The following is a 15,141-nucleotide window of genomic DNA, read 5'->3' on the forward strand; positions in this document are numbered from 1 at the left end:
CTCCTCCTCCTCCTCCTCCTTCTTCTCTTCTTTCTTCTTTCTTCTTCTTCTTCCTTTTTTTTTTATCAAAGATTTACTTGAAACCTTGTATGGGAAACAGAGTTAACAACACATCTGGGAGGTTCAGGGACTCTTTAACTTTGGGTTCTGGTTTTTCATCCTGATCCATTGGTATAGTCTAGTGGCTAAGAGGATGAGCCCAGTAGCCAAATGACAAGTCAAAAACTGCTGTGTGACTTTTGTTAGTCACTTAATTTCTCTGAGTCTCTAGTCACTTCTTCTATAAAATGGAGATAATAATAATACCTACCTCATATAGTAGTTCTTGAGATTGAGTTAATCCATCGAAAGTACTTACAACAGAGCTGGGCTTATAGTAAATACTCAATAAATTTTAGCTTTTATTATGATTATTTATTAATTGTAAAATGTTGTAGAAATATTAAATGGTATAATCCAGGCATCACCATTGTCAGTCCATTTCTAAGAGAGATGGAGGGTCGGCATTGCCCAGTGAATAAATTGCCTTGGTAAACAATGACAATAGTGATGTCTACAAATATGAAGAAAGGGGAAGAAAAAATTTAGTAGAAAGATAAAAAGATGAGGTAGTAGAATGAATATTGTTAGAAAATGCTGATGACCTGAGTTTTACTCCTAGCTGCTAATTTTTGAGCTGGTCAACCGCCCTTCTTCAACTATAAAATTGAAATAAAACCATCTTACTCTGTATTGTGGTGGGCTCCTCAGCACCAGTGCTGCATCTTAGAGAAGTGCTGTGATCAAGGCCCATTTCAGGAGAGAGTAGTGAGCAAGAAAAGGGACTCTGGAGTCACTGCTTAAATACAAAACCAGGCTTTGTTAGCTGAGTAACTAACAACAAATTTCAACATCCCTCTAGGCCTCGATTTTTTTCCCCTGTATTAAATGAGGGTAACTGTGCCCACCACACAGAGTTGCACTGAGATTTAAATGAGATAATGTAGTGACCAAGCTTAGCACAGTGAATGGCACATAACAAATACTTAATAAACACTAACAAGGCTGATGATAGCATCAAGAGTCCCACCAAATTATGAATATTCTATATTTATGTGTAATGGATATCATGTTCCTTTTTATCTATTAGAATATTGTCTTCTTTAAGGAAAGAAAATGGGAGAGGATACTTTGCATAGAGACTTGAGGTCCTAGTTTAGGACATGCTGTTGGTGTCTATTGGTGAGTTCTCCAGGTGTGAAGATGGAGAGGCTTCCAAATGTAAAACCATATGGCAGTCATAGGAGTTAGAGTTTAGGCCTCCCTGGGAACTGAAATTCTGTCAGATCTTGTAGAAACAACTTGTTCCATCTTTAGTGTGTGTTTGGTTTCAACTGTGTGCACAGCACCTGTGCAGAAAACCTTCTTGGTCATCTCTGGCCAACACATTTAAAACTCTACCATGTCTCAACCACTGTGGCTCAGACTGACAGAGGGTACTCAGTCCCGTTATAGTACCACAGTGCCCCAGGCTAGCAGCCAGAATATCATAGCTGAAAGGTTGTGTAGTTATTTCTCTACCTCCTCCCCTAGGTCCATTCTCTGCCCTTCTCTGCCCTATGCTACACTCAGGGAAGCTGAAGACTATTGATTCTATCTCTTGGTTTTGTCCTCTGACTTCTGTTTGAGTCTACATGTGGGAGATAGGGAAGTACTAGTGGGAAATCAGAAGGCAAGAGTTAAGAAGGATTAGGGTATTTATCTTTTCCACTCTCTCTGCCACAGTTCATATGTTCCACTAAGGCCACAGCTCTTGACAGGCATGCACTGCTCTTGTTGGGTTCCAGTGACACTGCTACTTCCCCTTGCCACTGTAGGCCTACAAGTGGTAATTTACAGCTTCTTCCCTTGTTGAGTTTCTGAACCTTAACCACACCTCTGTAAATAGTTGCTTAAACTTTATGTTCAACCTTTGAATGTGGTTCATTTCTAGCTAAACATGTTATTTCTGGTATTCACACATCCTACACTGGACCCATTTCTCTCCTCTGCCTTGACTGCAGAGGTTCTTACAATGTAGACCATAACAGTGTACTATTTGTAAGTACTATTACTTGAAATGATGGGCCTTTTTTTCCTACTAGTAAATAACATTTCTATATTCTTCAAATAGTTTCTTTCTTAAATCTTCACTCTTCTTTCCATTTGCCCTAATGAGTTGGAGAAGAGGAAGATTTTACTTATTTTTAGCAGTTGGAGAAGGTGGGATTGCTTCTAATACCTGCTGATAGAAGTGCATGAAAACCAGTGATATATAGGAGTCATAGCTCTGAATTATGTAGCTGTGGATCTGGTGATTCTTAGTGAAATATCTAATACCAAAAACGAGAAATAAAACCTCTCCCTTTTCCTATCCCCACACCAACTATTGACTAAAGGTAAAAAAAAAAAAAATCATTTAACACCATGCTGAGTTACCTTATACCACACAACATCAGGCTCCCGATCAGACTTTTTAAAGTCATCCATATCTGGGCAGGAGATCTCTTTTCTTTTAGTGACTTCAGATTTTTCTAAGTAGCGGATCCTGCTATTGTAGCACAGGCCTGATTCATTCTCTGCAACAGTCAAGGACATTGAAACCTTCATGCAATATGTTGAGTTTCTGTAGGAACAGAGAAATAGCAAAATGGCTTTATCAGGTATTTACAACTTGTTTGTACTCTACATATTTCAAAAGTATTGACTTTTCCATTTAGGACCTTGCCTAGAAATCAGAAACAACATGAAAACAACACAGAATAGTTTTCTACTTCAGTTGACAGGAAGATATGAAACAAAATGCTAATGTGGACATTTCTGATCATGAGATAGCTACATAGAACAACTATGCCCATCTTCTGAACTATAAGGTGGTTAGACTTCTTTCCCAGTGATAAATATTTGTATGTTGAAAGTCTGATAGTGAAAACTGGTGAGAAAGTCTATAACTAGAGGTATAGCTATTTCTGTTCTGCCCCTATGGCCAGTCCATTGCCAGGTATTCCAAAGTTGTTTAATCTTGCCATTGGTTTCTAAGCCAACATTTTCTTATACAAGATATATACCAAAAGCCATATCAACATACAAAAGATACCTGTTAACTTATATAACTTTTTAAGGTATTTACTGAGATACGTCAGAGGTCAAATTCTGGGTTCTTACAAAGAAGAAATCCTAGTAGAGTGTAGTCAGTCAGGATTAATCCACCAACACTAGCACTATAAAGGAGTTTCAACACTGAATTTTACCATAAGGTCACTTTAGAAATTGGCCATTAACTGGCTAACTCATTATATAGGGTATTTATGGAATACAATATTGCCTTCATTTTTCTATGTAAACCCCATGACCTTCCCCTACCTGAACTTTACCTGAACTCCTGAAGATGTCAGCCACACAGAAGAAAACTGAAAAAGTGTGAGGAAGAGATCAGAAGCAACCTGGTAAGGCTTAGAAGAGGGTCAGCTAGAAATCTTTTGGAAGGACATTTCAGACCCATATCTGTCTAAAAACCAACAGATAGCTGCTGTTAAAAATATAAAGTGCCAAGAATACTTTAAAACCAAGTGTTTTTGTAATCAAGTGATAGCAATCCTGACAGATGGGATTAGCATACTAACCAACAATTTTAAGATTGCCTCAAAGCATTGTTAGTATTCATACTACTTAGTACTCATTGAAATTTCTCAAGATGCTAGATATACAAAACACAGAAGTACAGATTGCTGTTGCCCACTGGGTTTGTAAACTAATATAATCAAAATGACTGATACTGGATTTCTAGTAAAGTTAATTACTGGCAAGTACTTCTGACTATGCCCATGCCTATGTCATCTGAGAAGGATGCTATCAAAGTACTCCCATTCTGATGTTCAGATGCAACCCCATTATACAGTGTAGATCATGAGCTATTGCTTTTCTCTCTTCTTCAATGTAGGATCCTAAAACCCAAAAGGCATAAGATATGCCTACTGAGGATTAAATGTAAAAATATTTCATTCTCTTGTATGTTTGACAACCTCTTTAAAAGCCATAAAGCTAAAGGCACCAACGTTTTTTTTTTAAGTCTCAGGCAAGAAGGTAAAGTTTAGTTTAATCAATTTGGCTCTTCTTGACCCCAATTTACTTCAGTAATAAACATTTTCATGTCTTCTTACTTCCTCTAAGGCCCTGCATGATCTGGCCTATCATAATGCTGTGTCCTTTACTCATTAGGGTGCAGTCACAATGGCATTTTCTCTGTTCCTTGAATACTTTAAGCCTATTCAATCCATGAACTTTTTATATCTGCTCTTCTCTCTGATCTTTTATCATTTCTTTATTTGGTAAATGTAAGAAAAGAATTTGTTGCTCTTGTTCATCATTCTATCCCTGAGATCTAAATGAATAGATAATAGGTACTCAAATTCAGTAAATGTTAGTTAATAAATGAGTGGACATCAAAAGGTATGTATTCAAGAGACATGTCCTCTCTGCTCTACTTTTGCCTCAACCCCATATAGTACTGACATCTCTCCCCATTCTACAGATTCAGGTATATGGCTGGTGAAATATCGCATTCCTTTTTTTAAATATGACTTAGAATAATTTTGCAGGTATTTTGGTACCTCAAGGATAAGGATTAGCCAAGTCTTTGTGCATCAGCATACTAGTAAAGAAAAGAATATACTGACTACATGTGGGAGACAAATAGGGCTAAGGTGGGTACAGAGGATTGAGGTAACATAAATATACAGCCTTTTAAATATATTGAAGAGAGAAAAAAGAGAATCACCTCTGCTAGGTGTGCAGTGTTCTGAACAGTTCTTAATGTGGAAGACATTGATCATATCTGCTCCATGGTGTTCATCCATATAGGTGAAAGAGACTTATGAAATATCTACCCATTATTATGTTATAACCCCAGCTAAAGAGAGCTGTTGACCAGTCATCTCAGCGATTGAAGTAGAACACTCAATGCCATAAAAGGAGCTCACTATCCCATATGTATTTAACTCTTGGTAGAAAACAAAGTAGACTAAATAAGTGATCAATATAATGCAGTGGTTTCTTAACAAAGCACCAGATCTGAACTAAGATCCACTGAGTTCAATGCGTAAGTTATGTAACATCTCTCAGTCTCAGTTTCCTCAGGTGAAAAATGGAGATAAGAAGTCCTTTTTGGTAGTTCCATTGGAAGTTGAAGGAAGATGTTCCTTTAATTATACAACCATGAGCAAAAATAGGTTTATCATTTTCAGTTGGAATGATTACAATACCTGACCTCTTCAGGTCTTTGTAACTATAAAAATAATGTGTATAATACAGCATCTGATACATAGTATTTACTAAATTGTAGTTAGAATCGTTATTACTGCAAGGATTAGTTGTTATGCATATTTTAACAAAAAATAATCATAAATCGTATGTGTTATATAATTATGAACAATAATCAATATAATAAAAATGATACACTAGCACCAATTAATTAAGATATGCCACTGAGTTAAGACAGCTACTTGATAGGAAAGTGTCTGTAAGAGGTCAGTTGGGCAACAGGCCTAGTACCAGAGGACCATGAAGGTCTTAAATGATCAAAGAGATATACCGACCTAGACACATAAAGATGTGAATCACACGAAAGCAGCTAAAACAGGAAAGAACTTCTGGGTACGATGAGTAGGCAAATGCTACTAGGCAAATGCTAGAACTTTGGAAGTCAAATTGTTAGTAAGAATTTCACTAAGACTTCCAGGTGTTTCTTAGACGAATGACTTCTATAATAAAGCCCAGACTTTCAGGCAGGGTTTCCAGGGACAAAAGACAAGAGATATTCCTATGTGTTTCTTCCCCAACCACTTCAAAGTTTAAACTCTGTAGGCCATGCCATCAGCACCTTCATTAATTTGGGATGGGGATAAGAACAGGGAAACCACTCTGGGGATGGTTGATGGGTTGAAGGAGGGAAAAGGTTGGGTTTCAGTCTTCTCTAATCTTTATCAACAGACAAGCTTAGGTCAGGGACCTGCATGAACTTGCTCTTGCTCTGGTCACTTGCTGACAAATTATTTGTTAACCTATGAAGAAGCCCTAATATGAAGTCCTTGATAATGACCAAATTCTCTGGAAGTCGGAGACAAGGCCTACTATGAGTCCTGCTGTCTCTGTCACTGACCTGGGGAAGGTATAGTCAAGGCTGCCTGTCAGTCTGAGACTCAGGTTGATCTTTATTAATTGTGTAATCTAGCCCTGTCACAGTTCCCACTAACAATCTTCCATTATTTAGATTTTGTTTTGAAAAATGCCTCCAGGCCAGTTCTATTTAAAATGTTTTCTGCAACAGAGACCTAAAATATTACCTTTCTTTCATTAGGCACAATTAGAGCTGTGCAAGTTTGAGGAGGCCAACTGATGAGTTTGCAAGAATGAAGTTTGTACTTCTTTCTGTCCTCCCCTCACATCCTGAGGACAAGGAGCACATTTAGGCTCAATATGAGCAGAGGTCCTTTGCAGTGAAATTGCAGCAATGCTTTATACATTTGCATGCATTTGTAATCTTTCAAGAACTTCCATATATCTTATTTTACTTAATTCTGCTAATAATCAGGAAAATGTGCCGGTAAATATCATTGACATTTTTCAGAGGAGTAAAATGTAAACACAGAGAGGACAAATAATGTAGTCAAGCTCATATAGCTGGTCAGTGGATGAAAACCAAGTTTTTAGCTCTTAACCCCTGGCTACTCTCAGAACTTGATGTCAAAATGGGTTAACAGCCAAATATACTCTTGGTTATCCATACCAACTTGGAGAAGCTCAAAGAGATGCATACAGATGTGCATAACATTTAAAGAATGATGTTATTAATGTGCACAGCACAGAAGAATTTACCAGTTTATGAGTAAACTTCACTTTCTTTCAAAAATTTAATATACTTTAGGTCATAAATTATACTTTTTCCAAAAAGTATTTCTACAGGAAAATGTTGACCAAACTTGGGTTCCCTGCAGGGAAAAGCAAGACCCAGGATTTAAAACATACATGAAAAATCCAGATGCCCCTTACTAACTCCCATTTATGAAACAGGCTTATACTCTAAAATATAAGGTTTCTATTACATTTATTGGGTAACATTGATTAATACAATTACATAATTTTCAGGTGTACATTATAATTTAACATCTGTACATTCTATTGTGTGTTTACCACCCAAAGTCCAGTTTCCTTCAGCTACCATGTATTTGATCCCCTTTACCCACTTCACCCTCCCCAAAACTCCCTATATTTGACCCCCTTTACCCCATCTACCTCCATTCTCCTCCATCGCCACCTACCCTCTGTTAACTACTAGTCTATAGTCCATGTCCACGAGTTTCTGTTTGTTTGTCCTGCTCATTTGTTGCTTTTAGGTTTATGTACCACATATAAGTAATATCGTGTGATTTTCAACTTTTTCTGTCTGGCTTATTTCGCTTAGCATGATTATCTTGAGATCCATCCATGTTGTTGCAAATGGCAGTATTTCATCACTTCTTATGGCTGAGTAAGAGTCCATTGTATATATGTACCACAACTTCTTTATCCAATCATCTATCGTAGGACACTTCGGTTGCTTCTATGTCCTCGCTACTGTGAATAATGCTGCTATGAACATTAATGTGCAAATATCTTTTTGGATATGGGTTTTCAAGTCTTTGAGGTAATTTATGTTCTTAAAATTCATACAAAAATAAAATAAAATATAAAGTTTCATTTCAGAATTTGAGTTCATGTGAATTTGTTATATTGCCAGAGTTTACCTATTGAAAAGAAACTAAATAAATTAGGAAACTTTTCATATCTAAAAGCAGAAATCCGGATAAAATGCCTTGGGATATATTTGAAACTCTTAAATGGTTGCTTTGTCTTATCCTTACTTCAAAATACTTTTTTTTTGCAAATTTCAGAACTATCTAACAATCAGTAAACTAAAACATTTTGATTTCTGACGGTTTTGAAATATGCATTGACTATGCATAACTATCAATCAATCTACCATCCTTGGATGATATTGTCCTCCTTAAAACATAAGAACTATGAACTGATAATATAGTGAATTCAAGGAAGGGTAACGAATGAATAAACAAACAGGATCTCGGGCCCTTTGATGAATTCCATTTCTTGAGAATCATTACAAAAATAAGAAAATTTTATTGAAAAATATCTTCGATCTTGTTGGAAAGAAGACTTTCAGGCAAGTGCAGAAGTAAGTACATAAAACTAAAAACATGCAGTGTTAATAATTTTAAAGACCAAGAGGAGAAAAAAAGAAAGAAGTCACAAATTAGTAATATCAGAAATAAAAGAGGAACATTACTACAGGTCACATGGATATTAAAAAGTTAATAAAGGAATACTATGAACAACTCTATGTCTACAATTTGATAACCTAAGTGAAACGGACCAATGCCTTAAAATGCACAATCTGCCAAAACTCACATGAGAAGGGACAATATGAATAGGCCTATGGGCATTAAAGAAATTGAGTCAATAATTAACCTTCCAAAATGGAAAGCACCAGACCCAAATGGATTCACTGACGGATTCTATCAAATATTCGAGGAAGAATTATATCAATTCTCTACAATGTCTTTCAGAAGATAGAAGTAGACGGAATACTTCCTAACTTATTCTATGAAGCATTACCTTAATAATGAAACCAAAGACATTATACATAAAGAAAAACAAACTATAGACTAATATCTCTCATGAACATAAATGCAAAATCCCCAACAAAATAGTAGCAAATTACATCTTGTAATGTATAAAAAGAATTATATATGACAACAAAGTGGGATTTATCCCAAATATGGAAGGCTAATTGAAGATTTGAAAATCAATTAATACAATCCATCACGTCAATAGGCTAAAATAGAAAAAATACATGATCATATCAGTAGATGCAGAAAAAGCATTTGACAAAATCCAACACCCATTCATGATACAAACTCTCAGTAGAGGGGAAATTCCTCAACCTGGTAAAGAGTATCTATGAAAAGCCTATAGCTAACATCATACTTAGTGGTGAGGAACTAGACACCTTCCCAATAGGATCAGGAATAAGGAAAGAATATCCCCTCTCATCACTCCTTTTCAACATCATACTGAAAGTACTAGCTAATGTAATAGACAAAAGAAGGAAAAGAAATACAGAAAAAATAAAACCATCTTTGCTCACAGATTACTTAATTGTCTATGTAGAAAAATTGAAAGAATTGACCAAAAGAAACCAAACAAACCTGGAACTAATAAGCAATTTTATCAAGGTTTGAGACATAGAGTTAATACACAAAAGTCAATTGACTTCCTATATGCCAGCAATGATCAGTTTTCAATTTGATATTAAAAACACAATACCATTTACATTAGAAACTTCCAAAATGAAATACTTAGATATCTAACAAAATATTTACAAGATCTATATAAGGATAATTTTAAAACTGAGAAAAAAATTGAAGACTGACACTACCTGACTTCAGGTTGTTATCAAAACAATGTAGTATTGGCTGGCAAAAGAGTAGACAAATAGATCAACAGAACAGAATATTGAGTCTGAAAATAGACCCACATAAATATAGTCAATGGAGAGTACAGATTTATAGTTACAAAATAGTCATGGGGATGTGAAGTACAGCATAGGGAATATATTTAATAATATTGTAATAACTATGTATAGTGGTGGGTACTAGACTAATCAGGGGATCACTTTGTAAAATATATAAATGTATAACTACTATGCTGTATACCTGAAACCAATATAATATTGAAAGTCAACTCTAATTGAAAAATAAAAATAAATAATAAATTAAGTCAACTGATCTTTAACAGAGAAGCAAAGTCAGGACCATGGAGCAAAGAACATCTTTTCAACAAATGATGCTGAAACAACTGAATCACAAGCAAAGAAATGAATCCAGTCACATATCTTATACCCACCACAAAAAGTATCTCAAAATGGATCACAGACCTAAATGTAAAATGCAAAACTATAAAACTCCTAGAAGACAACATAAGAGAAAAACCTACATGATCTTGGATATGGTAATAATTTTTAAATTAAAATAACAAAGGCACAATTCATGAAATAAATAATTGATAAGCTGGACTTCACAAAAATTAACAACTTCTGCTCAACAAAAGACAATGTCAAGAGAATTAGAAGACGAGCCGCAGACTGGGAGAAAATGATTGTAGAAGACACAATAGTCCTGATAAAGGACTATTATCCAAAATACACAGAAAAAAAGACTCTTAAAACTTAACAACAAGAAATCAAACAATCTACAAATAAACATTTGAAAAGATGTATATCATACGTCATCAGGGAAATGCAAAATAAAACAACAATGAGATAATAATTCACACTTATGAGAATGTCCAAAATCCAGAACACTGAGAGCAAATGCTGGTGAGGATGTGGAACAAAGGGAACTCTCTTTCATTATTGATAAAAATGCAAAATGGTACAGCCACTTTAGAAGACAGATTGGCAGTTTCTTACAAAACTAAACATACTTTTACCATATGATTGAGCTTGAATTATGTCCACATAAAAAGCTGCATGCAGATGTTTATGGTGGCTATGCTCATTATTATCAAAATCTGGAAGCAACCAAGATGTAATTCAGTGAGTGAATGGATAAATAAATTGTGGTACATCAAGACAATAGAATATTATTAAGCACTAAAAAGAACTGAGTTCAAAATGAAAAACAAAATGAGCTAAGAAGTAAGAAAAATATATGGCAAAACCTTAAATGCATAATATGTGAAAACCAATCTGAAAAGACTAAATGCTATAGGATTCCAGTTATATAAAATTCTGGAAAAGGCAAAACTATGGAGATAGTAAAATGATCAGTGGTTGCTGAGGAGTTGAGGCAGGGATGAATAGTTGGAGCACAGAGGATTTTGGGGGCAGTGAAAATACTCTGGATGATACGATAATGGTGGATACATGTCATTATACATTTATCCAAATGCATAGTATGTACAATAGCAAGAGTGATCTACAATGAAAACTACAGACGTTCAGTGATAATGATGTATCAATGTAGGTTAATCAACTTTAACAAATGTTCCATTCTGGTGGGGTATCTTGATAATAGGGTATGCATGTGTGGGGGCAGAGGGTATATGGGAAATCTCTGTATCTTCCTCTCAATTTTGCTAGAAACCTAAATCTTCTCAAAAACAAAATAGTCTTAAGAAAAAGACCAGAGGGCCAAACCTCTGACAAATTTCCTAATATAATTTTATGAAGAGCCACGTCCTTTTAGATGCATTCAAATGACACTTATTGAGCACTTGCTGTATGCCATGTGACTTATATATATTGAAAAACAGATGTAAACAATACAATCATTAAAAAATCTGTGCTATAATAAGTTGAGGGAACAAAGAATCTTTTGAAAAATTTTCTTTTGCATATTTTAGTCTTTAATAGTCTTATTTAGAGTTGTGAATAGTTCAGGGTTTGGGGGAATGTTTTTGTTTGTTTTGTTTTTTTTTTTGGTTTATTTTTAACAAAGAATGTCATTGTTCATGGATGATATCTCTAGTCTATAATAATGTCAATATAAATGGTTTTGACTTTATGTACATTTTTTCCCATTCGGCAGAAATCCAGTTAATAAGGTTTATTGGAGGTATGAGCAGAGAACAAATAACTGTTTTTCTCTTCTGCTGCCAGGAATACATAGCCTTTGGTATGAAACTGATAATCTCCAACCCAGGATTATCCAAACATAATTTCTTTATAGTTCATGATACAGTAGTCAGAGAAAAGGTCAACCCAGGAGCTTTAACTGAACTGGACTTGAGTAGCTCACTGCTTGAGAATGTGGCCTCTGGAGTCAGAGAGTCTTAGGTTAAAATCTCAGCTCTATTATGTCCTAACTATGGATCTTTGGACAGGTCGCTGAGGTGTATTTCTTGCACATATGGAATAAGAGTAACAAAAGAGTTATCCTTATAAGGTTGTTGTATTACATAAGTTTTAAAAACTGTGAAAGGTCTGAGATTTTACCATACTTGCAAGCTAGTACATTAGCCTGCCAGTTTCATGCGTATTGGTAGAAGATGAGACACTCCTGGGTCATAAATAGTTGGCAGTAAATTATTCACAGCGATGGAAGTAGCCAGAGTATCAGCATTTGTGTTGCTTTCCCAAACCCAATTCCCATAGTTCAATACAAAGAGGTCCAGACAACACCTGTACAAGCAGTGGGTTTCATTATAGGAAAGGAATCCCAAGTTTAGGAAACAGAAATCTTCTAATAATGGGGTCATTAGCATGCCAGCCCTTTGCTCCAGAGGGAGACACTATCTCTATTTTCTAAGGTTTTAGGCAAACCTGCTCTTTGCTCTGGTGGGAGAACGTATTTCTAGCTTCTAATATTCTCTATACACACGTCCTTGAAAAGATAATCTGGGACATGCAGAGATATAAGAAACCCATGGAGAATTATCTCCCAACAGTGAGATAGTTCATTTAAAGCACTTAGCACAGTACCTAGGATGTAGTAAGTGCTCAATAAAAATTAACCCCTTTAACATTATTCATTGATCCCAGGCTAAACTATCAAGTAAATCAAGATGTTTTGTTTTGTTGTTGTTTAAAAAAGAGTAGTCGATGGATCAGATTACAGTAGAAATATTATACACACACATGTATTCTAAAAACTATGTACTCAAGATAAAATTTTATAATCTAAATATCTTTCATCCCAAATTCAAAACAAATGATAATTTATTTGCAGGTTGAATATTAAAGTCAGATACTTTTTCAAGAAAAAAATGATAATTATGATAATTCATTCATAGTTTACTATTATGGATCTTTCCAGTGGTAAGTTCAAGTCACCATTCTCAAGGTAAGCAATTGCAATCTGCCATTTAAGGGTACAAGTAGCTAGTTGTACATTTGTCTGCCAATGATTAACTGAGATGTGAGCAAAGAAAAGGGAATAATCAAGGTAAATTCAAAAGATTCCCTGACATCCCCATCATGCCCACCATGGAATGAGTGATCCCTACTTTACTGTTTGGTTGAAGATAATTTTAAGAGAGTCAATTTGCTACACATCATACCATAACCAAAGAGCTTTCTGTGGAGAACCCTGATGTTTCTATGAAAAATAACAAATCTCTCGCCCAGAAAGAACTTTCCCCCAAAATTTCACTAACTCTAATAACTATTTCTTTCTTCTTCACTGCTGTTTATTTAGAACACACTAGTATTTTTACACTTGTCAATATGCTGTTTCACAATTACTCTCATAGCATTTACAAAAGTTTTGCTTTATTGCCTGTTACAATGCACATTCTTCAAAATCAGAGGTTTCTTTACATGTGGTTACTTTCCTCTCCATATAGTTGATGCCAGAGTAGTTTCCCTTGTCTTTGTGTTGACAATTACATTAGTTAATTGTTTTAGCAACTAAGCTGTCATACCATGTGCCTCCATGATCTATTCTCTGACCCTTGTCTACCCATCATAGCTGTCACTGTCAGAGATCTTGAAAGATTTGTCAACATTCAAAATTTCTGTGCTGATCTAACTTCACTTTATGATTCACTATCATCTGGCTTCTGCCCCATCATTCTATTGAATTTCAATCACTAGACTCACTAAGAATATCTTATTAGCCAAATATGATGACCTCTTGTTTACTCTCACCTTATCTGACCTCTGTGCATTATTTGAAACGTGTAACTCCGACTTTTAAATCTGTCTTTCTAAGATATCTCTCTCTTATGACTGTTTACTTCTCTGACCATTCTTAATAACTCCAATACTGGCTTTTCTTCCCCACCTAGCCCCAAAATGTTGGCCATTTCCCCCCCAGGTCTCAGGATTCCTTCTTTTGTTTTGTCTGTTTCTGTCTTCTCTCCTTCCCACCTTCATCTCCAGAAATTTTGTTCAAGCACTAGGTTCCAACAAAATACTACATGTTTAAAACATCCAACTTTATAATATTTTTCTCCAGTTTTATCCTCTCTCCTACAGCCGGGTATGACCATATAACTATGACTCCATATGACTGTCATAAAGGCACTTATCAGTCCCAAACTGAACTTATCATCCCTCCCCTACAATTTGTTCTTCCTCCTATAATATCTATCATGATTAGAGAAATTACTAGTCATACCACCTAGTTACTCAAGGAAGAGGCCTTAAAAATCATACTCTACTCCACCTCCCCATACCTATTTCCCATATAAAATTGAATAACAAGTCATGGTAATGTTTTTCAAAATTCACTACTTATCTGATATCTCATCTAGGCCCTGCCACACTGTAAACCCTAATCATATTTTGCTTGTTTTTTGACTAACACCAGGTGGACAGCAGTGCCTGTGGGCAGGCACAGGCCCATGACTGATACCCCAGAAAGGACAGCAGAAAGTAAAGAACCACCTTTTAAAAATCCAGTTGATTGTTTCTTTTTCCTAAGAAGCAATAGAAATATTAACTCATCACCAACATTTATAAATTAACCATGAGAAAAAAAATGTGTGGTTTTTTTTTCACTTACAACAACAGGCATTTAATTATTTTTCAGTGTTTCTGCAGGTCTTAGTATTTCTGCAGAAATTGGAAAGAATGTAGCTGTGATTTTGGCTCAGGGGCTCTAAATGCAGTTGTAGTCAGACGATGGCTGAGGCTGCAACAGTAGGGAGTCTCAACAACTGGGAGCTGATGCATCATAATTCTTTCTTCTTTGATCTCAGGGTTTCTCCATGCGATTCCCTCAGATTGGACTAGTTTGGGCTTCTTTACAGCTTAATGATTTCGGGGTGATTGGACAGATTATATAGTAGCTCAGGGCTCCGGCATAAATGCTCCAGCTACTAAGGTAGAAGCTACCCTGACTTTTATGACCTAGCCTCAGAAGTCACATAGCATCACAAGCCTGCCTGGATTCAAGGGGAGGGCATGTAGACTATACCTCTCAATGGGAGGGATGTCAAGGTCACTTTGTAAGAACATGTAAGATGGGAGATACTATCTATTGTGACTGTCTTTGGAAAGTACAGTCTTCCACAAATCCATTACTATCTTTCTTTCTTTTTTTTTTTTTCAGCCCAAGTTGTCCA

General features: G+C 35.6%; 1 protein-coding gene across 1 annotated transcript in view; it reads right to left on the bottom strand.

Annotated features, from left to right (window-relative positions):
- Positions 1-15,141, bottom strand: part of IL1RAPL2 (interleukin 1 receptor accessory protein like 2) — a 1,186,660-nt gene that overhangs the window by 567,434 nt on the left and 604,085 nt on the right. The window contains exon 4 of the mRNA XM_011380985.2: positions 2,458-2,644. Coding sequence (XP_011379287.1) covers positions 2,458-2,644 — 187 coding nt within the window. The remainder of the gene's footprint in view (positions 1-2,457; positions 2,645-15,141) is intronic.

The sequence above is a fragment of the Pteropus vampyrus genome, unplaced genomic scaffold (assembly GCF_000151845.1).
Source record: "Pteropus vampyrus isolate Shadow unplaced genomic scaffold, Pvam_2.0 Scaffold419, whole genome shotgun sequence".
NCBI lineage: Eukaryota > Metazoa > Chordata > Mammalia > Chiroptera > Pteropodidae > Pteropus > Pteropus vampyrus.